General features: G+C 39.8%; 1 protein-coding gene across 2 annotated transcripts in view; it reads left to right on the top strand.

Moving 5' to 3' along the window:
• The window catches only part of LOC107566210 (serine/threonine-protein kinase PAK 3), a 181,367-nt gene extending 170,078 nt beyond the window's left edge, over positions 1-11,289 (top strand). For both annotated transcript variants that reach the window (XM_016251582.1, XM_016251581.1), the window contains one exon: positions 10,506-11,289. In XM_016251582.1, coding sequence (XP_016107068.1) covers positions 10,506-10,595 — 90 coding nt within the window. In that variant the 3' untranslated portion in view covers positions 10,596-11,289. The remainder of the gene's footprint in view (positions 1-10,505) is intronic.
• Positions 11,290-22,594: the final 11,305 nt, after the last annotated feature.

Raw genomic sequence — 22,594 nt, 5'->3', positions numbered from 1 at the left:
GCGTGACACTCAGACACAGATTACTACACAGTGGGTATAGAAAAGAATCAGTGTCCATTAAAATAATCACAATTTGCAGCCTGATATGAAGACAGGTTTCATCCAGCTGTATTTATTCAGTGCAACTTATAACATCCAAGTTAAAGATATAAAACCAACATGTCAGGAAAAAAAATAAATAAATAAATAGAATCACTGAGTTGGAAAAAGGATCATACAATATTCTGTATATATGAAATTTTACTTAATTTAGGAATTATAAATACTTTCCAAAAAGGCACCTGTGGTGGATGTCATGGTATTGTGGTTGTTTGGCTGGTTTCTGGATCTACTTAACTGCCAATAATCAAGCCCAAACAGCCACGTCTTTATGATGTTGTACATCAAAAACAATAAATGAAATATTAAATTTATTAATCATAGCTCTTTCTGTGTTTTCATTCTAACCAATTAGCAACAAAGGCTAACATACAAAGCCAGTTATTCTCATGCTCCTCACGATAGCCCTTCCCTGGAGAATTCCCCTGAGGAAGGACCTTCTTTCTCAGGGGCAGAGCACTATCTGGCACCTATCGATCTATGGAACCTGCATGTGTGGCTTCTGGATGGGATGCAGCCAACCTCACTTGCCTTTCACAGGCTCTGATAGACACCTTCACTCAGGCTAGAGCCCTCTCTACTAGGCAGGCCTATGCTCTGAAGTGGAGTCTGTTCGTTGATTGGTGTTCTTCTCATCGAGAGGATCCCCAAAGATCAGCATTGTGCTTTCCTTCCGGCAAGAAAATTTGGAGCGAAGGCTGTCCCCATCCACTTTGAATTGTATGTCGCCGTCATTGCAGTGCATCATGAGGAAGTGGATGGAAGATATTTAGAGAAGCATTGGATCATTAGGATCCGGTTTGAGCCTCATGCCCTCTTGGGATTTCTCTGTGGTACTTGCAGAACTATGGAGAGCCCCCTTTGAGCTGCTTGACTCAGTTGAGCTCAAGTTCCTGTTGTTTAAGATAGTGCTTGTGGTTGTCATGCTCTTATCCATCAAGAAGGTTGGGGACCTGCAGGCATGCTTCGGTCAACGAATCGTGCCTTGAGTTTGGGCCAGCTGACTCTAATGTTAACCTGAGACCCTGGCCTGGTTATGTGCCCAGAGTTCCCACTACTCCCTTTTGGGACCAGGTGGTGAACCAACAACTGCTGCACCTAGAGGAGGCAGATGCAGCCCTTGTGTTGCTGTGTCCCGTTTGCAGTTTGCTCATTTACTTGGAACGCACCCAGAGCTTTAGATGCTCTGACCAGCTCTTTGTCTGCTTTGGAGGTCATCAGAAGGGAAAGGCTGTCTCCAAACAGAAGTTGGCCCACTGGCTAGTGCATGTCATTGCCTTGGCATACCAAACACAAAGGTGCCCCTGGGAGTGAAAGCTCATTCCACTTGGAGAGTTGCTTCCTACTGGTCGTTGATGCACTGTGCCTCTCTAGCAGACATGTGCAGAGTTGCAGGCTAGGCAACACTTAATACCTTTGTGAGATTCTGTAATCTCCGGGTGGAGCTGGTTTCCTACCGTGTGCTTGGTATGAACAGGTCATTTGCAGGAGGACTGTCTCTGTGTCTTGCTTGCAGTGCCATTCCTCTGGCTAAGATATGTGCACCTTATCTTCTTCCAGTAAGTTCCCTATCTAGTAAACACAGGTGCCACAACCCTGAACTGCATTGGGTGCTGGATGCTTTCTTGGTTCCTCAAAACAAACCTGAATGAGTGGATGCTCCCCGCCATCTTATATACCCGTATCTACTGAGAGTGGCTTGGCATGCAAATTCCACTTGCCAATAGTCATTGGACGTTTCTCGTAATGCTCAGTGTTGATTGGGGCTCCAAAATGAGACCCCTAATGTCAGTGTAGACATAACGTCTCTGTTCCCTCCTTCAGGGAATGAGGGTTACATAACGTAACCGAGACGTTTTCATGACAATGACTTGAAAATGCACAAGATTGCACTTTTTTCTGTATGGAATATATCAGTGGTTCTCAGTACGGTCCTGGAGACACACTGCACTGAGAGACATACATTGTGTATGTCTCTCTTAAAATCCAAGTTGACTGTAAACAGTATTACAGTACATTGATTGATTACATACCTGTTCTGTCTATAGTTTGAATGATTGAGGACACGGTTGTTCTCCCAACATTTGTTTATACCTTTCTATCAGCCTTGGCCTTTTCAAGGTCATTATTGAGAACATGGTCTATAATAGTGGCCCTTATTTAATGCCTACATCCTTGGCTTCTACTTCTTCCACTGCTACCCCTCCACCTTGCATCCTTACTCCTCTTCTTCTTAGAGCAGAGCTGTTGGCCCTGTTTTTTTCCTTTGTTGTTCTTCCATTGTCAGAAATTGTAACAATGCATTGTGCTCTGTCTATATTTGCTTGCCAATTGAAGCATAATTGAATTCATGAGATAATAATAATATAATAATAATTTATGCATTTAGCAGACACTTTTATCCAAAGCCACTTACAGTGCATTCAGGCTATACTTTTTTTTTACCAGTATGTGTATTGCATGAGATGCATCTTTGAGCTGTTTTAGAGAACTGGTTGATCATTGGTTGATCTAACACTTAACCAAAAACACAAGCACATAGCCAGCAAAACAAAATCACAAGCCATATGCCTGAGCAAAACAAGGCATGACCATGCAGCAAATGAGAACACTCATAAGCCGTGTGTTCACACAAAGCATCACAGCACAAGACCAAACAGCATAACATAAAAGCACACGGCCGATAAAAACACGAGCCACCTGCGACAACACAAGACACCATGCTCCAACATGAAACAAGGAAACAGGACACGCAGACAAGAGAACACACAGCTCGAGGATACTTGAGACTGCACGCTGACACAAGGACAAGACAATATAGAAGTGTCAGGGCTCTGTCACAAAACCAAGAATAAACTAGACTGAAGTGACAGAACCCTGACACATTTGTAATTTGTTCAAAAGAATGAAAAATTGCTTTTATGATGTGAACAAGCAACTAGATGATGTGGAGGTTGAACAAGTAGTTTTGAGAATTTCAGTTGTTATCTGAGAAATGTACCAAAATTACTTAGAAAAACTTTCTAACTAGTAATTATTCCAATAGTAATCATTATCCTTTTAAATATTACTGGCAAATATTCGTTAGATATTAGTACTTATTTATTAAATACTATTACCTATTAATAGATACTGGTAGTTATTCACTGGGTACTAGAACTTATTTATTACACTCTAGTAACTTGTGTAATCGTTACTAGTAACAATTCAACACTTTAGATTAGGGAACACATATTCAATATTAAGAGTTTTATGTCAATAAACTCCCAATTTGCTGCTTATTGATAGTTAGTAAGGTAGATGTTTGTAGTAGCTATGTTTAGGTATTGAGTAGGGTTAAGGGTATGTAAGGAATAAGTACTAATAAGTAAATTAATAAGTACTAATATCTATTTAATAGGTATAAGTATCTAATGAATAAGTACTTGTATCTACTGAATAATAACTTTAATGAATTAATGAATAACTAGCATGTATTAAATAAATATTAGTAATTATTTAATAGGTATGAATATCTAAAAATAAGTACTAGTAACTAGTGATTAAATATTAGTATCTAATAATAGGTACTCGTATCTAATAAGTACTAGTGTCAATTTAACAGGTACTAGTATCTAATGAATGAGTACAAGTATCTAATAAATAAGAACTATAATCTTTTTTAAAAGGTACTAGAACCTAAAGAATAAGCACTACTAGCTAATGAATAAGTATTAGTACTTAATGGAATACATACTAGTAGTTAAAAAATAAGTACTAGTAGCATGAAAATAGATACTAGTACGTTTGAAGGGCTAAATGTTAAAATGGCTTGCCATACAGACACACTTGCCCAGACATATTTTGTCAGCGCACTAAAGATTTTATCAGTAAAACAGTGTAGCAATTACATTTCAATTATAATTTGCGATGGCAACGATGCTGATGGCTGCCTCCGTGGCATGCTCCGCAGTTGTTTTTAAGTTTTTGTTAGTTTGTCCTGGCTTTAGTTATATCCCTGCAATCAGTTTCACTAGAGATGAATTGCTGGACATTCGGAAGTACACATCCCCAGTTTTCGACTATTCTGATGTTTTGCTGGACATTGTAGTCAGGGGAGCTGCGGCGTGATGAAGCGACCCGGCGTGCTCGTGAAGCTCAGGCAGTGCGGATTCAGAACGCCGTTGCCTAGCATCCATCTGGCTCTACCCAACAAAACGGACGAACTCCTTCTGCTCTCCCGGATAAATAAGGATTTTTCAAACTCTACTGCTCTGTGTTTCATGGAAACCTGGCTGAAAGACGCCATTCCGGACAGCGCGTTGAGTCTCCCAGGCTTTCAGCTGTTCAGAGCGGATCGCAACGCAGAATCAACAGGGAAATCACGCGGCGGCAGGACATGCTTTTACATCAATGAGAGGTGGTGTACAGATGTAACTGTGTTAAAGAAGATGTGCTGTTCAGATCTAGAAGTGCTCTTCATTAACTGCAAGCCGTTCTACTCGCCGCAGGAGTTTTGCTCATTCATTCTCGTCAGTGTCTACATTCCTCCACAAGCACACGTGAGCACCGCTTTACAACAACTCGCTGATCTGATCACAGACACAGAACAACAACACCCGGACTCTGTTTTAATCATTCTCGGGGACTTTAATAAAGCAAATCTCTCCCGTGAACTGCCAAAATACAGACAGCACATCACATGTCCCACCAGAGACAGTAAAGAGGTGGTGTACAGATGTAACTGTGTTAAAGAAGATGTGCTGTTCAGATCTAGAAGTGCTCTTCATTAACTGTAAGCCGTTCTATTCGCCGCGGGAGTTTTGCTCATTCATTCTCGTCAGTGTCTACATTCCTCCGCAAGCACACGTGAGCTCCGCTTTACAACAACTCGCTGATCTGATCACAGACACAGAACAACAACACCCGGACTCTGTTTTAATCATTCTCGGGGACTTTAATAAAGCAAATCTCTCCCGTGAACTGCCAAAATACAGACAGCACATCACATGTCCCACCAGAGACAGTAATATAAACTGTTACACCACAATAAAGAATGCATATCACTCTGTTCCACGAGCTGCTTTGGGGTTCTCTGATCACTGTTTGGTTCATCTTATACAGGCAGGCAGAAACTGAAATCAGCTAAACCTGTATTAAGGACTGTAATGAAAGACTGGTGCTGGCCCACCTGAAGGACATCACTGGACCCTTGCTGGATCCTCTTCAGTTTGCCTACAGAGCAAACAGGTCTGTGGACGATGCAGTAAACATGGGACTGCATTATGTTCTGCAACATCTAGACAGACCAGGGACTTATGTGAGGATCCTGTTCGTGGACTTCAGCTCGGCCTTTAACACCATCATCCCAAACCTCCTCCTGCCCAAACTAACTCAGCTCTCCGTGCCCACCTCCGTCTGTCAGTGGATCAACAGCTTCCTGACAGACAGGCAGCAGCTAGTGAGGCTGGGAAAATACACATCCAGCACCCGTACGATCAGCACTGGAGCTCCTCAGGGTTGTGTTCTCTCTTCACTGCTCTTCTCCCTGTACACCAACGACTGCACCTCTAAAGACCCCTCTGTCAAGCTCCTGAAGTTTGCAGACGACACCACACTCATCGGCCTCATTCAGGACGGTGACGAGTCTGCTTACAGACAGGAGGTCGAGCAGCTGGCTGTCTGGTGCAGTCTCAACAACTTGGAGTTCAACACGCTCAAAACTGTGGAGATGACCGTGGATTTCAGGAGAAACCCCTCTGCACTCCCCCCACTCACCATCATGGACAGCACTGTGACTGCAGTGGAGTCATTCAGGTTCCTGGGCACCACTATCTCTCAGGACCTGAAGTGGGACACTCACATTGACTGCATTGTGAAAAAGGCCCAGCAGAGGTTGTACTTCCTTCGCCAGCTGAGGAAGTTCAGCCTGTCACAGGAGCTGCTGAAACAGTTCTACTCCGCCATTATTGAATCTGTGCTCTGCACTTCAATAACTGTCTGGTTCAGCTCAGCTACCAAATCTGACTTCAGAAGACTTCAGAGGGTAGTCCGGACTGCTGAGTGAATCATTGGTACAACCCTCCCTTCTCTCCAAGAACTGTACTCATCCAGAGTGAGCAAAAGGGCTGGCAAAATCACTATGGACCCCTCACATCCAGCACACTCCCTCTTTGAATTGTTGCCATCTAGTCGACACTACAGACACTGAGCACCAGAACGACCAGACACAAGAACAGTTTCTTCCCTCAGGCAATCCATCTCATGAACACTTGACAATAACTGTGGAACACACACTATTTATTCACTCATACACTTATTTATCTAACACACATACTCAGTCTACATTTCAATTTGCACATAATATACCTGTACATACAACTGTCTATTGTTATATACCTGTACATACAATTGTCAATTTGTATATTTTTATTCCTTATTTACTTGTTCTATTGTTTATTTTTTTATTATCTGTGTTTTTTTGTTCTGTCACTGTCATTCTTTTGCACTGTGGAAGTTTCGGTCACGAAAACAAATTCTCGTATGTGTAAATATACCTGGCAATAAAGCTCATTTTGATGACATTTCACATGACATTTCTCACTAGCGAGGTAACTCTAACTGAGTGCTCTCTCTCTCGTTTTCTCTCTTTCTCTCTCTCTCTCTCTCTCTCTCTCTCTCTCTCTCTCTTTCTCAATTCAATTCAATTCAATTCAGATGAGCTTTATTGGCACGACTGTGTGAAATGTTGCCAAAGCAAAAATATATATTATACAAACATACAGCTAAATAAAAAGGGGAAAACACATATGCATGTCCATATTATACATGTTATCACAATGGGGAAAAAAAGACAACGTAAATGAATTAGCAGCAACATGACATTTCTCACTAGCGAGGTTACAACGTTTTTGTTTACATTCTTCCTTTAACTGACATTAATATAAGACAATACTGCAAAAACAGTTTACTGTCAAGCTGTCATATTCCTGTTATATACTTATTGTCCAACATTCCTAATTTTTCTGTCATTAATTTAATTGGTAACACTTTATTTCGATAGTCCACTTTAGATATTCTATTAACAGTAAGTAACTTTGCAACTACATGTCAACTAGCAGTTAGTAGAGTATTAGTTGACTGTCTGCTTAATATCTTCTAACACGTTCTTTGTCAACTTATTCTACTAACCCTAAACCTACCCTAACAGTCTACTCTGAGAGTTAGTAGACATGTAGTTACAAATTAATGAGAATTAGCTGACATATAGTTGACATGTAGTTACAAAGTTACTTATAGTTAATAGAATGTCTAAAGTGGACTATCGAAATAAAGTGTAACCATTTAATTTCATATGTTGGTGTTAATTCAGTGTTTATAATACTAACACTTGAACTTAAAATATTTTCAACCGAAACTGACGTGGTTTCTAGAGAGCAAAAAGGTTTTGTGAAAAAAAGGGAAGACTTTAAAATAAACTGTTATAAGGATTTGATGATCACTAGTCTAGTAATTGTACGTCATTGTTGTCATCGTTCAGGCTGTATTTCAGCTTTAATGTAAGTTTTTTTAAACAAAGCAGCTGATATTTGCCATAGCGACAGCAAGAAGCTTGTGGAGTGCTGAGTCGCTGTCACTCCAGAATGGCAGAAGCGTAGGGCTGCTGCTGAGCGCTGCTGTTGCAATGGAACGTTCTATAGAGAATGGGAATCTACGTCATGCCGCGTTGGATTCCGCCATATTTTAGGTCACGCTCAGGAGCACACAGTGTAAACACACGCAAATCACCACAGAAAAAGCCGACCGCTTACTATTAATATTTTTTCAAAACCATCTTATATACTCTTAGAATAAAACGGACTAATATGTAAATCTCTTTAAATTAAAAAAATCACACTGTGAGGCTGCAAATATTCATTATTCAGTCTCCTTCACTAAAGTGGTACTGAATAGGCTAACTGCTAAAACACTTTGGTCAGAGTAGCAAAACCACGGCTATTTTTTAAAGGGGAGAATACATAGCTAGATCTCAAACAGTGGATCATTTATCATTGTTATATATCATCATATTGCCCAGTAAAACTGCTCAGTGTAAAGAATTAAGCAATAGAGGTAACAGAAATTACTAGAAGCTGCTTTGAAACGATGTGTATTGTGGATGCTATGCAAATAAATACCTTGACTTGAATGAACCAAGTTGAAGATTCTTACTATTAGAGATGCCGAACAAACAACGATGGAAGCGATCAAATAAATAAATGAATGAATGAAACTTAATCCGTGCAAACAAGTGGCTGGGTATCAACGAGCTGCCACAAGATAAAGTTTCCATATATGATTTTCTTCTATTTGTGATGTGAGGGCTTACAGTTTAATGCAAACCACTGTATATAATAAATCTACAGGGCTTAATTATTAAGACACATCTTATTTGAGTTGTTTACCATACCGAGTTTCAGTTTAACTTTCAACCGAGTTCCGTAGTGAATGTAACATTAGACATTTTATATTATTTTATGTTTATATGATTCAACTTAAGCTCGCGTTGGAATGATTAACGCTTACTGTATAAACATAGCGTTAATCAAAAGCAGAGGTATTTAATGTAGCCCTTATCAATGTCTGTAGGAATTACCTCTGCTTTTTCAGCTTTCTAACACTGAATAAAGCAGGTTTTTCACACCGGCCGTGCAAAGGGCTATGGCAAATGATGTAAAGTGAGCCTTAACCACTCCAACGCGATCTTAAGTAGAATAATATAAACATTAAATAATATCAAACGTCTACATTCAACGTACACATATCCAGTCTCCGCTGTGGCTCCCGTGACCTAAATTCCCAAAATACATTGCCACTGTGACGACACATTCACATTCTCTATTGGCTTTCACTTCTTGTATAAGTTCTTTGATAGTTTTTACAAGCGGAAACTGAGGATATGCGGATATTACATCATTGATCGGCGACAATGAGCAGGGACGAGTCATTATTTAAATTATTTAAAGGATTTACAAATCCTTGGGAACTTTTAGAATAACATAAATACACAACTGCATAAAATATATATCACTGTGCAAGTAGTTTTTGGTTATTTTATTTTGAAAATCTTATATATTGTACCTAAAGACAAAAAAACCTACACGGGCATCAAGCTTTAATTTTAAATGAATTCTAATATGCTGCATCGCGCAGTCAGTCGTCATCCTGCATCATGTTTTATCAGCAACTACATGCAATGTTATTTTTTCCCATAATTACCATAATGCAAAAAATTAACCTGTTACATTGACAGCCCTAATAGTGCTTTTTAAAATATTTGATGTAAATTCATGTTCCACTTACACTTAAACATTACTTACAATATCAATAGAATTGTATTTTGTATTTTTAAATAACATGTAATTAATATTCTAATTATTAAAACAAAGTATATTTCTCATCAAGTGCTTTTTAAGCATGTTTACATTTATTCCAAATAGTGATAACCCAAGAACAAATGTCATATTTCAGGTATATTTTATTTGTTAACTGATGTTTAGCTGTTCTTTTCAAACTTATCTTCGGATTATCAGTCATCTGTAATTAAAAGAAATCATGGATAATATATTCAAGTCATTTCACATTTGTATGTGATGTGACATAAGGCGGTGATATCTAAGTGGGTAGGTTGTGTTTACTTTTTAATTAGTCTTCCCATTAACACAATTATTTATTCAATCAGATTTTTTCTCAAGTTTTTCTCAAATTTACAGAACATGCATGAAAGTTATTAGTGGGATTTATTACATGATTGGCCTGATAAGCCAATCATAGTGCGATGGAGGCATTGCCTCCTCTCATGTGACTTTTCCCCCATTCATTCTCAGTTACTCCCCACAAAACCCATGTCACACTTTAGGGGGGTTGTTAATACTCAGTGGTCTCAGTGGAGGCAAGAGAGCCATCCTTTTGCCTCCTTTGAAGAAATTCTTCTGATACAGATCATCAGCATGCTACATCAGTGTACCTACATCAGTGTCATCACCATCTTGAAAATCTTTGGATAAAAGCATTTGTTAAATGAATAAAAGTAAATGAAAGTTTAATGGAGTTAAGATATAGTTAACAATCATATATACTTTTTATGCAGGTAATATAGGTCCTGTAATTATATCACATAGAAGAAATGTAAATGCATAATATAACACATAACACATGGATAATATAACAAATTAAAAGTAAGGACATTACACAGATGTTATGTAAAATCCATTAAGCAAACAAACAGTCTACTCAAAATAATTAAAAAATGTAGTCTGGAAATGCGAGGAAGATTGTAATGGTTGCAATGCGCTCTTTGATTGCAGAACCTTAATGTTTAAAGGAATGTAGAGATCAAAATGGATATAAAAATTAAAGTTTCCTAAATGTATTATTTCTCTTTACAGCACTCGTTCCTGAAGCTTGCCAAGCCCCTTTCCAGCTTGACTCCACTGATTGTAGCTGCCAAGGAAGCCATCAAGAATAGCAGCCGTTAAGATTTTCCCCCTACCCACACACACAAGCATACACATTCACACAGACACACACACACACAGAGTGCAAGTACAGTGTGTTTACGTGTGATAGCACAATTACACAATATCTGAATCTGGACACAAACACTAACACAAGCACACGCTTGCACATGCACTTGCCCTTATAAGGGTGATTGACAGCTGTTCAAGGCCTTTCGGATGGGATTGGCCCTGGTCCCTGCCCTCAAACACGTTGTGATGTATGGAACTGCCACACCAGTCCATCAGTGTGTGTCCACCTCTACACATCTGGAAAGGGGATAGAAAAACTGAAAAACAACTCTTGTGTTCCTTCTCTCTGGAATCAAAGATGATGTGTATTACAGTAGACCTCAAGAATTATCGAGTTTATTCTCTTATTTAATATATTCTGAACTGTCTTGGATTACTAGCAACCTTCTTTGGGTTTTACAGGGTTTTTCCTGTGCCTGAAGATGTGTACCTCCAAATCTCGGGATCTCCTCAAGACATCTGCATGATGCTATTCACAGCAATCATTATCTTTCTACACTGTGTGTGTGCAAAGTCAGAGAGCATAGTATGCTAGAGAGAGAGAGACAAAGGCTACATGAGGCAACTTTTTTGTGAGCAATGTTGTTTGGGCACTTTCCCATTGAGAATGGGTAACAAATTTCTATCTGGATACTTTAGATTGTTCGTGGGCCCTGTGTCTCACCTGGTTGTCCGTTGATGGCAACATTGCTCAAAAAGTTGCCCCGTTTATCATCAGCCAAAGAGAGAGAGAGAGATGACATGTAAGAACTAAGATGAGATATATATATATATATATACACTGAATATATAAATCATTCCTAGTTTTTTTTAGACTGTCATAGTAATATTCTTATGTATTATCGTTTTATTGCTGTATTACAGTATAGATAGATAGATAGATAGATAGATAGATACATACATACATACATACATACATACATACATACATAGAAAGATGGATAGATACATGTTCTTGACGTTTCAGAAGATTTACTCATAAAGCTTTGATACAGAAGCCACTTTTCTACTGTATTATACAGATAGTATCATTTGAAGGCATAGTGCATCCTGAATTTGCAAGAAACCACTTCTCTCTCTCTGTTACTCTCTCAGAATGGATTCGCAGACTGTGTATTCATGTGCAATATCTTTGCCATAGCATTTAGGCATGAAAACCACAACACATAGGTCTATACTCTATACTATGCATTTTAAAAGCAAATGCAAAATGTCGAAAACCAAGCCATGGAGCCAAATGTAGAGTGGGCTAATGTGCCACTTCCTGGGCATTATGGAGTAGGAAAATCCTTGGTTTTGACATCTGCTCATCACACATTATCAGAGAACATTGCATTAGCTATATAATCTTTCAGAGTGCAGTATTTGGCTAAAATATTTGCATGATGAAGGGCCATTCACATAAGACTTGCTACTGTTTTTTCATTGTTGACCTATGTGTACATTTACATTTATTCATTTAACAGATTCATTCATCCAAAGCTACTTACAAATTAGGAATATACCAAGCGATTGATAACGAGATTAGTGCTCATAATATAACGTTTCAGACATGTTTAGAATAGTACAAGCTAGGTAGGAAGGGTTTTGGAAAATATGCATCACATCTTGTGTCCTAAGACAAAATAGCAAGGCCAATGTTTTTAAGGCACAAAGCTATACGCAATTACAAAGACAATTTTACCTACGCAAGCTCAGTTTCAGTGTCAGAATGCAAAGCAAGAACAGTACACGGCGCAAGGTTTTTTTTAAATAATAAAAAGAAAAACAGTCTAGTAGATAGAATAGAAAAGAATAGGGAATGCTAAGGTTAGAGGGTCTTTTTTTAAAAGTCAAAAGAATAGAAAAAGAATAGAAAATGCTATTGCTAGAGGGTCATATTTGTATAATAAATAAAAAGAAAACAAGAAGATCGAGTAGAAAAAGAATAGAGAATGTTAGTGTTAGAGGCTCTTTTTTTATAAAGAAAACTAGTAAGAATAGAAAAAGAATAGAGTGCTACTGTCAGATCTCTCTTTTTTATTTTCTTTATTTTAAAGAAGACTAGTAAGAATAGAAATAGAACAGAGAGTGCTAGTGTTAGAGGGTCAAATGTTTTTTTCCCCTTAGAATTAGAATAGAGAGTGCTAGAGTTAAGAGGGTCAAATGAAGATGGAAGAGATGTGTTTGTAGCAGTTTCTTGAAGATGGCTAAGGACTCAGCTGCTCTGAATCAGATGGGCAGGTCATTTCACCAGGAGGGAACAGTTAATGGTAAAGTCAGTGAAAGTGATTTTGTGCCTCTCTGGGATGGCACTATAATGCATAATGCAAGTTTCTAGAGGGCACACAATTCTGAAGTAGTGATTTTAGGTAAAGGTGTGCAGAGCCAGTGGTAGTTTTGTAGATGTGACGAGAGGGGCGGGGCCGAGAGCCGTGGGAACGGAGCGAGGCCGGTGGAGTAATTGATAATGAGCGACACCTGCACCACTCACCGGTCTCGAGTCTCACGGAGGAGCTCCGGAAGGATTGGCCAATGTAACAACGTTTGTAGGTCGGGAAGAAGGAGGCAGGAACCGGCGAACATTTAAACAAACTTTAATAATAAAATAAACTCAAAACAGCGCGACAGCCCCTCGCGGACGACTGTCGCGCACAAACAAAACCAAAACACAAAATAAAATCCAGGCCTGGTCCTCTCTCGTCTTTCCCTGTCGTCACTCCTCCTTTGAATCCTTCCGGAGCTCCTCCGTGAGACTCGAGACCGGTGAGTGGTGCAGGTGTCGCTCATTATCAATTACTCCACCGGCCTCGCTCCGTTCCCACGGCTCTCGGCCCCGCCCCTCTCGTCACAGTAGACAAACATCAATGCCTTGAATTTTATGTGAGCAGCTATTGGTAGCCAGTGCAAATTGATGAACAGAGGTGTGACATGCATTCTTTTCAGCTCGTTATAAGACTAATTTTGCAGCTGCATTCTGGATTAGCTGTAGACACTGAGTTACATTTTATAAACGCTTACACGTAGCCAGCTAATTGGAATAATGTTTAATAACAGATATTTGAAGGTAACTCTATCACCCCCCTGGAGAACTGAGGTTTCTAAAAGTCACAGTAACACAATGGTGCATGGTATATATTTAACATTCAAAATAAATGGTATGTATGCAGTGGGAGCATGCATTCGCAATGTGTTAACATTAACATGTGTTTGCATACTTGCTCAGAATGTTTTTGTCTAACACATTGTGTCACAAACAGTTCTTTTCCATTCCATTGCACTCTGTCTGGCTGCTTTCGAACAGTAGTTTGCATCTTGTGTGAATGGTCCCTAAGAGAACAGTCTGTAAATCCAAACCCCCTCCCACTTGTTGGCGCTCTTTAGTTTCAATACTTTCCCGTTTGGAACAAACATCAATGGGTGCTATTTCTGATGCCTTTTTCAACAGCAGTCACAAGTTAAAAGTGTTTTGATTTTTGCTGTGGTTAACTTAATTCTTACTTGGTTTAACACTATATATTTATACAGTACAGGAGTAGAAGTCCTAAGTGTACACCCTTGTAGAGGATGTAGGTGTCTAATAGATTATGTCGACTTGATATCTTTCTTTACAAATGAGTGTTTGTGAGAAAGTTGTGCTATGTATGTGCGTAGATATGATAACCTCAGCCTGCTTTTAGTCTGTCTCTCAAATCACTGTGAAAATTCAGGATACTACACCTAGACTATTCCACCATAGACAGATGGGTACTAGAGTAGATATAGTAGTTAGCGACAACCATAGACATCTAAAGGCATGGATAGCAATATCTAAATAGTGCTACTGCTGCCATACACACCGTAATGGATGTCACAATATATAGTGAGTATCAAAACAGATAAATGGGAGTGTCATTTTATCATAGGAGCCAGTTTCCTGCATGACATAACTGATTTACTCTCCTTTGATAAGTTAGCATTACAAACATTTGAGGATGATATTTAATGTACATTGTTATGTTTTTTTTATGAAAACCTTATGACAGTAATATTCAGGCTATTTGATATGTGTTTGTGAATATTGTGCTCGCTAGTTCCAAGAAATACAAGATCAAAACTATGATGGACACAGTGGTGTAAATTTTACAGATAGCAGTGGCTTGTGCCTGTAACAGAGACTAGCACCATTAACCAGAGTAACATGACCATCATTCACTGCGCGACCTATCCTGCAGCCTACCCCTGTGTACTGGAGCAGATTGGAGGAACACACTCTTACACACAATGCAAATTTATTTATAGCCCGTGGACCCTTCATATTTAATCGGGGCTCGGAGCCGATGTGGACTAGGAGCACATGAAAATGTAAAAAATGTGGAAAGCGCAATGACTCACTCCAGGATTCCTCTTGTCACTTGTAAATCCCCCATTTCTTCTGAATGTGTCAACCCTGGTACATGTGCTGTGACAAAATCCCTCTATTGGTGTCTAATATGGGAAAGAAACAAAACTGTACATGCTTACAAACACATGTTTTCTTTTTAATTTATTATAATTATGACTTTTGAGAACTGCTGGACTCATCTCAGCTAAGCCCTCCCCTGCTCTTTAAAAGAAGGCTGGATGTGAGGCGTGAGGCGTGAGGCATGAGGGAGGGAGGGAGGGAGGGAGGTGGGGGAGCTATTGTTTTGGACAAGCTATTTTAAATTGTGTTTGAAGCAATAGACTTTTTGAATTCTAAATTGTGCATGGCTGTGTCTTGAATGTAAAACAACAACAAAAACTACAGTTTTGGAACTGAACTGAAATATAAAAATATATATATAATAAAAAGGGGAAATCCTGCAAAGAGTGCTGGTTTTTGAACACTGCTTAGCCCATGAGAATGCATCTAATAAAATAAATATATGAAAGAAAGAAAGAAAGAAAGAAAGAAAGAAAGAAAGAAAGAAAAAGAAAAACCTGCTGAGAGTACTACTTGGCAACACAAAGTAATTAGTCAAAATATTTAACTTTTGTGATGTTTTGGGGATGTGGAAACTCTGGGAATGATGGGCATCTAATTCTGTGGAAATCTGCAAAGCTGCTGCACATGCAAATTCTGTACAGGTCTGTTCATGTGCAAAAGCATTGATTTGTTTACAAATTTTGAAAGAAGCACCAAAGTGAGGATGTGGGTGCCCGCCTTTGACTTGTGGCTGTGTGCAGCCCATTGAAGGTAAATATGAGCATTCCATACCTGCTTACTATGCTAGAACCAACTGGTGCCATGAGAAGAGTGATTAAACCTGTTATGCTCTGTCTGGTGATCACGGCTGTACATGCAAAGAAAGCGCCCTTAGAGTTGTGAGCCCATGGGTGTAGAACAGTGGTTTCCATATAATAATACTTTGTTACAGTACTTAAGTATTTTTGGGAGAATCTGTACTTTACTTGAGTTTTTATATTTCTGTCAACTTTCACTTTTACTTCACTACATTTCCTAATTAAAATGTATACTTTTACTCCAATACATTTCCCCAAAGCATATTCGTTACTTACTACATAATAAAGTCAGAAGAACACACTGCAAAAAAGCAGATTTGACGAATCAGTGGTCTGGCGCTTGCAAGTTAGACTCCTAAAAATGTGCAAACAAGTGCTAGCACAACAGTGGAAGATTTCATTTTATAGTTTAGTGAAAATATATATATTATTTAGTGGGGAACAAATAAAAGTGAATAAGTGTAGAGCTAAATCTGGTAAAATGTTAAGCATTGCTTTTTGTGTTGTAATACATTCATGAAAAACAAGTAATATATTTATATATTAATTAATATACTATAAAATGAAAATACATTTATTTTAAATGTATAGCACAGTAATAAGGAAGCAACATATTATAGATAAGACAACAAGAAAGGCTATCTTTCATTGTCTTTCAATCTTTCATTGCGCAAAATTATTATAACATGAAAGGCTCCAATACAGAATGACACAAATGCATAATTCATAGTGCTCTCTACTCCAGTCCAGTGTAGTGATCTAACAGACACCTGGTAGAAAGTAACATGCTTTAGAAACAGCACTAAACTCCAGCAAGATAAAGTCCTTTTATGCAAAACCATTGATCTTTATCTATAGATCAAGTATAATAATAGGAACATCATCTTGGAGAAAGTTTTATCGTCTTGACTCTCATAACTGGACGCGCAGTTTGAATGCTGAATGGAGGATGACTGACAGCCGCAGCGGAGAGAAGAGTTTAGGTGAACTTCAATTTAATGACCTAAATATTTATCTGTACCTCATATTATATGGAATGGTCTCAGAACACTTGAAATATAGTGCACGAAAACTTTATGGTATTTTATAATGTTTTTGTGCCTTTCGTAGGGGCTTAATAATAATTTAAAAAAACAGCATATGCTGGTTAGGTGTGTTTTGAAGCATGACTGCTGGTTTGAGCTAGTTTAAGCTGGTCTTGAGCTGGACCTGAGCAGGAGCTAGTTGCTTAGGACCAGCACATGACCAGCTTAAACCAGCACATGACCAGCTAAGGACCATCTTAAACCAGCAGCCATGCTTCAAAACATACCTAACCAGCATATGCTGTTTTTTTTTAACAGGGAACACAAAATTATACGCAGAATATTGTATTTAGAACAGTCTCGTCTGGCCAATACCTGATCCAGCAGAAAATGGCAGTATCTGAGAGATACCAATACTGAGTATCGGATTGGGCAACCCTAATAAATATCACATACTTTAAAACTTTTACTCAAGGAATATTATAAAAAGTCATTTTCTGGTAAGATATCTGTACTTTTACTTAAGTATTGCTTTTAGGTACTTCATCCACCAATGTGAAACAGTTACAGTTTGACAATAAACCAAGATGAAATTCCTGACAGTTAGTATTGACGTTTAATATTTTAAATTATCATTAAAACGTAAATCGTATTTGATTACTATAGACACATGCACAGAGTGCAAGTACAGTATGTTTATGTGTGATAGCACAATTACACAATATCTGAATCTGGACTCAAACACTAACACAAGCACATGCTTTGCACATGCACTTGCCCTTATAAGGGTGATTGACACCTATTCAAGGCCTTTGGGATGGGATTTGCCCTGGTCCCTGCCCCCTCTCTCTCCCTTTGAAAAACTAAATACTGTTCCATGAGCTCCATCTGCGGTCAGACAGTGGATTTACATTTTCATTCAGCCTGTCTGCCATTTTTGTTAAACCCAAAATCAGACCGAATTTTTATGCACAGTAGTAAATTTTAATGGTTTGATGGAAAAATCTGAGGTATCTAGAATTATTAACAGAGCAGATAAAATACCTACAATCATCATTTTGACTCATATCTCTTTTCTTAATTTTTTCAGAACTTTAGATAACATGTTATGTTGTAGTCATCCAACCAACATTTTTTGTTCATTTAAAATCCAGCCATCATTTGTTAATTTCATTATTTTAATGTTGGACACTATAACATTGTGTCGAAGTTCCAACACTAGTGGTCGCACTTGGGAGCCCAGACACCTCTGACATCATTGAGAAAATGCCAATGAAATTGGCAGGCAAAATTTTCATTGCTGGCCATGCCCCGGATATCTGGGTATAAATAGGCCAGCATGGCATTTGCTCACTCGTTCTGTTCTTCAGAGCCAATGCATCATCTCTTACTAAGCAGCACCACTTCATTCACCTCTCCTAATCCCCGTTGTTGAATCTTTGGCACAGGCAGCAGGCTCTCTCACTTCCTCATACACAGGTAAATGTATATAGCAAGAGTGCCCCTGACTGCTTTTACAGCAATCTTTGAGAGCAAATTCCTCTAAAAAAAATAAATAAATTCACGGTTGGATTGTGTATTGCACACCATGCCTTTCCATCCATGTCCTACTGGTTGCGGTTTCTACATCTCGCCTTCTGACCAGCACGAATGCCCAAGCCCAGCCCTCGTGGACGGATTATGTCCTTCATGTGAGGACATGCCCATAGGCATGCTGCACTCACATTCGTTTCTAAAAGCCCACGAGTCACCTCAGCGACGTCCTACCCTGATCCTTCTACTTTCGGGTACAAGGCCTCGGTAATGTGCGTTGGGAAAGTGCAAGGAATGTCACAAGAGTAGTTTTGCTGGATGAATCCCTGCAAACCTCTCACTCTTCCCACAGAGCATGTCTTGTGGTAGAGCTAACAGATGTTTTTGAGAGCTTGTCTCAGTTCGAGTTTGATTTCTCATTCAGAGTTTGAGAGGAGAATGAGCTGTCGATCACAGCATCTGAGAGCGCGCTGGAGCCATCAAAAGTGAGTGACTCGGCTGGAACTGCACTTCCAGGTGCTATTTTCAGTTTTTTTTTTTTTTTTCAGTTTGGGGCTTGCAACTGTTCTTACCCAGGCAGCTGAGAGCATCAGGCTTGAGTGGACTCTTCCACCCTGCCCGAGTGCTCTCAGTTGGATGATGTGTTCTTGGGGTCCGAGTGCGACACTCAGCCGCACTCTGCCCGTTTCTTTCTTCCTGGAGATGCATGAGGAGCTGACACAATCATGGAAGGCAAGGAAGGCAGGTCCTTGTCTGCACTAGCCTATCAATTGCCTGGAGATGATGGCTGTGCTTCTGGCCTTGAGGAGGTCAACTGTTGATCCAAGGCAAGCCATGTTAGTCCACATGAACAATACAGCAATGGTAGCTTATATAAAGCACCATGCAAGTATGCATTCCCCAGTGAGCCTCATCGCACAGACTCTGTGCAAAGTCAGAGAGGATATGGAACAGGTCCTAATGGATTGGGCCAACAAGACCTGGTTCTCTAAGCTCATGCTGATAGCATCAGCCCCTCCTTGGCGGATTCCTCTGAGGAGGGACCTTCTTTCTCAGGGGCAGGGCACGATCTGGCACCCATGCCCAGACCTCTGGAACCTCCATGCCTGGTCCCTGGATGGGGTGAGGAGGAATTCAGTGGGCTTTCATCCGCAGAGGTGAATACTATTACTCAGGCTAGAGCCCCCTATACAAGGCCTATACATATGACCTCAAGTGCCACATTTTTTGGTGTTCTTCCCAGGGGGAGGACCCACGGAGATGTGATATTGGATCAGTGCTATCCTTCCTGGATAGGCACCTGTCTGCATCTAAACTCAAGGTGTACGTGGCTGCTATAGCAGCGAACCAGGACACTGTGGGTGGCAGATCGGTGGGGAAGTGTGATCTGGTTATTAGATTTCTGAGAGGTGCTACATGAATCCTCCGAGACCACACCTTATCCCCTCTTGAGATCTCTAAGTGGTCCTTCAGGCCTCTTCAGTCAGTTGAGCTTAGTACTGTCTCTATGAAGACAGCCTTCCTGACTGTACTCACTTCTAAGGGTAGGGGCTCTGCAAGACCTCTCTGTCTACAAAACCTCCCTAGAATTCGGGCTGGCAGACTCTCACATTGTCCTGAAAATTTGGCCTGGATATGTACCCAAGGTTCCCAATACTCCTTAGTCCCTTTATTCTACCCTTTCCAATAGTCAAGCACTCTTATGCAGCCTAGTTTTGTGGAGAAACTCGCTGCAGAACCCATTACTTGTAAGTATCCCTTGAGTGAACTCTCGTATTGGGTTAGTGCTCCATATGTTGCGACTCCCTATGGTGGTTCCATATGTGTATCTTCCACTGCTCAATTCCCCTAGACAGAGCATTGCTCTTTTACTGTACTGTGATTAGTTGTTCTCCCCTCATGTGAAGCCCTCCACAGAATCCTTCCCTATGTAGTACTTCCTTTAGTAATTCCATAGGATGCATCTCCACATCACCTCCCTTCAAGTAGAATGTGGTCTCCATAGTGTTCTTTTCTCTCTTGAGAAAGTGAACACTGCCCAACGTTAACAACCAGGTTCACCAGCTGTTCAATTTTTATTAGTATTAATCAGAAGAAAAGGCATCTGGCTGAGATTACCTCTGCCATTATATGTTAACTCTCCCAGATGAAGGAGAAGGAGACCATACTTGCTGAGTGTTAGAAGGTTACGATGAGGAGAGGTGCATTTGTTTGTAGCACGCTGGTCTTGTCATCAACTAATGCAGTTTAGCCAGTTGTGGCATTTGTATAGTGACCCCTAGTGTTGGAACTTCGACACAACGTCGAAGTGACTGGCTGAAAGAGAATGTCTCGGTTTACGAATGGTACCCGTCATTTCATGATGGAGGGAATGGAGACCTTGTGTCCCTTATGCCACAACTCTGAACTGCCAATGAGTGGGTTGAGATGCTTTCTTGACTCCTCAGAGCAAAATGAATAAGCAAATGCTTTGCTGGCCTATTTATACCTGGATATCCGGGGTGTGGCTGGCTATGCAAATTTTGCTCAACAGTTTCATTGGCCCTTCTCAATGTTCTTCCCTCCAAAACTGAGAAATCATCTTTCACAAGCATCTACAATCTGTCGCTTTTAAAGTGTTTAGTGTATATAATGAGTTGTATTTGTAGGGGTTATTAAAGCACAATTCTTAATCCCACCCCAGAACTCACTAATTTTCAAACCCTGGTTATGGCCATGGTAATAAGTATATAAGTATACAAATAATGCAGTGCTAACTGACATAGCATTTATTACAGTATAGAAACTGTTCTGTGATAAAAATGGAAAAAATTGTGTAGTACATAAACCAGTCATAAAATTGTCATGGAAATTGTCAGGAAAATATAGGTAAAAAAATATTATAGCCTACAAATTACTGGTTATTGTCCTGCAGTGAAAAAGTGAAAGTGACGTGTAGCCAAGTATGGTGTTCCATACTCGGAATTTGTGCTCTGCATTTAACCCATCCAAGTGAACACACACACACACACACACACACACACACATGAACACACATCCAGAGCAGTGTCCTGCAGTCCCTCAACCAACTTAACAAGGTGTACCTGACTGACGTTTCCTGTGTACCGTGCTACTGAGTGGTTTGTGATTGTAGCACCATGTAGCTTTGCTTTTCTGTTGTATCTCTCTTACTATCACTCTCTGTTGTTTAAAGTGATAAAATATAACTTAATTCCCTCTATATTTCTGATATTATCTATCCAACTAATCTGATTATTTGAGCGTTCGCTTTTATTCTAAAACCGTGAGTGCAGCGCGCTTGCAGCGCGTTAGCGGTTAGCTTGTCATTTGTGTTTCCATTCGCGTCTATTGCCGTTTTTATTTTTTTCTCACGCTCCATTTCTTTTCTCTCACTCCGTTTTTTCACGAGTTCATCAAACAACAGTGGTAAGTCAGAATCATTCTTCAATCACGGTGAGTAATGGCTTCTTCTCCTGCTATTGTTGTTTGCACCACTTGCCACATGTATAGTTTAGCTCTCTCTGTCGCCGACGAGGGATTCACATGTGATAAATGCAGGGAAATTAGTTAGGCTGAAAGAGAAGATTTCAGAATTAGAGACACGCATTCAAACTTTAATTGAAGACAGTAAGAAGGTGAGGGCTCTAGATACGGCTTTGGATGCGACTAGCTCAGGGAGCCCTTTACATTGTTCGGTTCCGGTTACAATGCCTCCACAGCAGGGCAACTGGGTGACCGCTCTTCCGTTCCGATCAAAACATTAAACAGGTTCTCCCCACTCAGTGATGCACCCGCTGAGAAACCTGATCAAAGTGCTCTAGTTATTGGCGATTCTATTGAACGTAACGTGAAAATAGAAACACCAGCCACCATAGTCCAATGTTTAAGGGGAGCCAGAGCGCCTGACATCTTGGCAAATTTAAAAGTGCTGGCTAATGCTAAACATAAATTCAGTAATATTGTTATTCACGCTTGACTTCGCCAGTCAAAGATCACTAAAAAATAACATTAAAGAGGTGTGTGAACTTGCAAGTACGATGTCAGACACAGCAGACTCAACTCAATGGCTGGATGTCTAAGTGGTGCCCGCAAAATAACATAGGTTTCATAGACAATTGGATGAGTTTTTGGGGCAGACCTGACCTGTTGAAAAGAGATGGTCTTCAT

The sequence above is a fragment of the Sinocyclocheilus grahami genome, unplaced genomic scaffold, assembly GCF_001515645.1.
Source record: "Sinocyclocheilus grahami isolate Dianchi unplaced genomic scaffold, SAMN03320097.WGS_v1.1 scaffold1058.1, whole genome shotgun sequence".
Classification (NCBI taxonomy): Eukaryota; Metazoa; Chordata; class Actinopteri; order Cypriniformes; family Cyprinidae; genus Sinocyclocheilus; species Sinocyclocheilus grahami.
The sequence above is the reverse complement of the archived record's forward strand: the minus strand, read 5'-3'. Positions and strand labels throughout refer to the sequence as shown.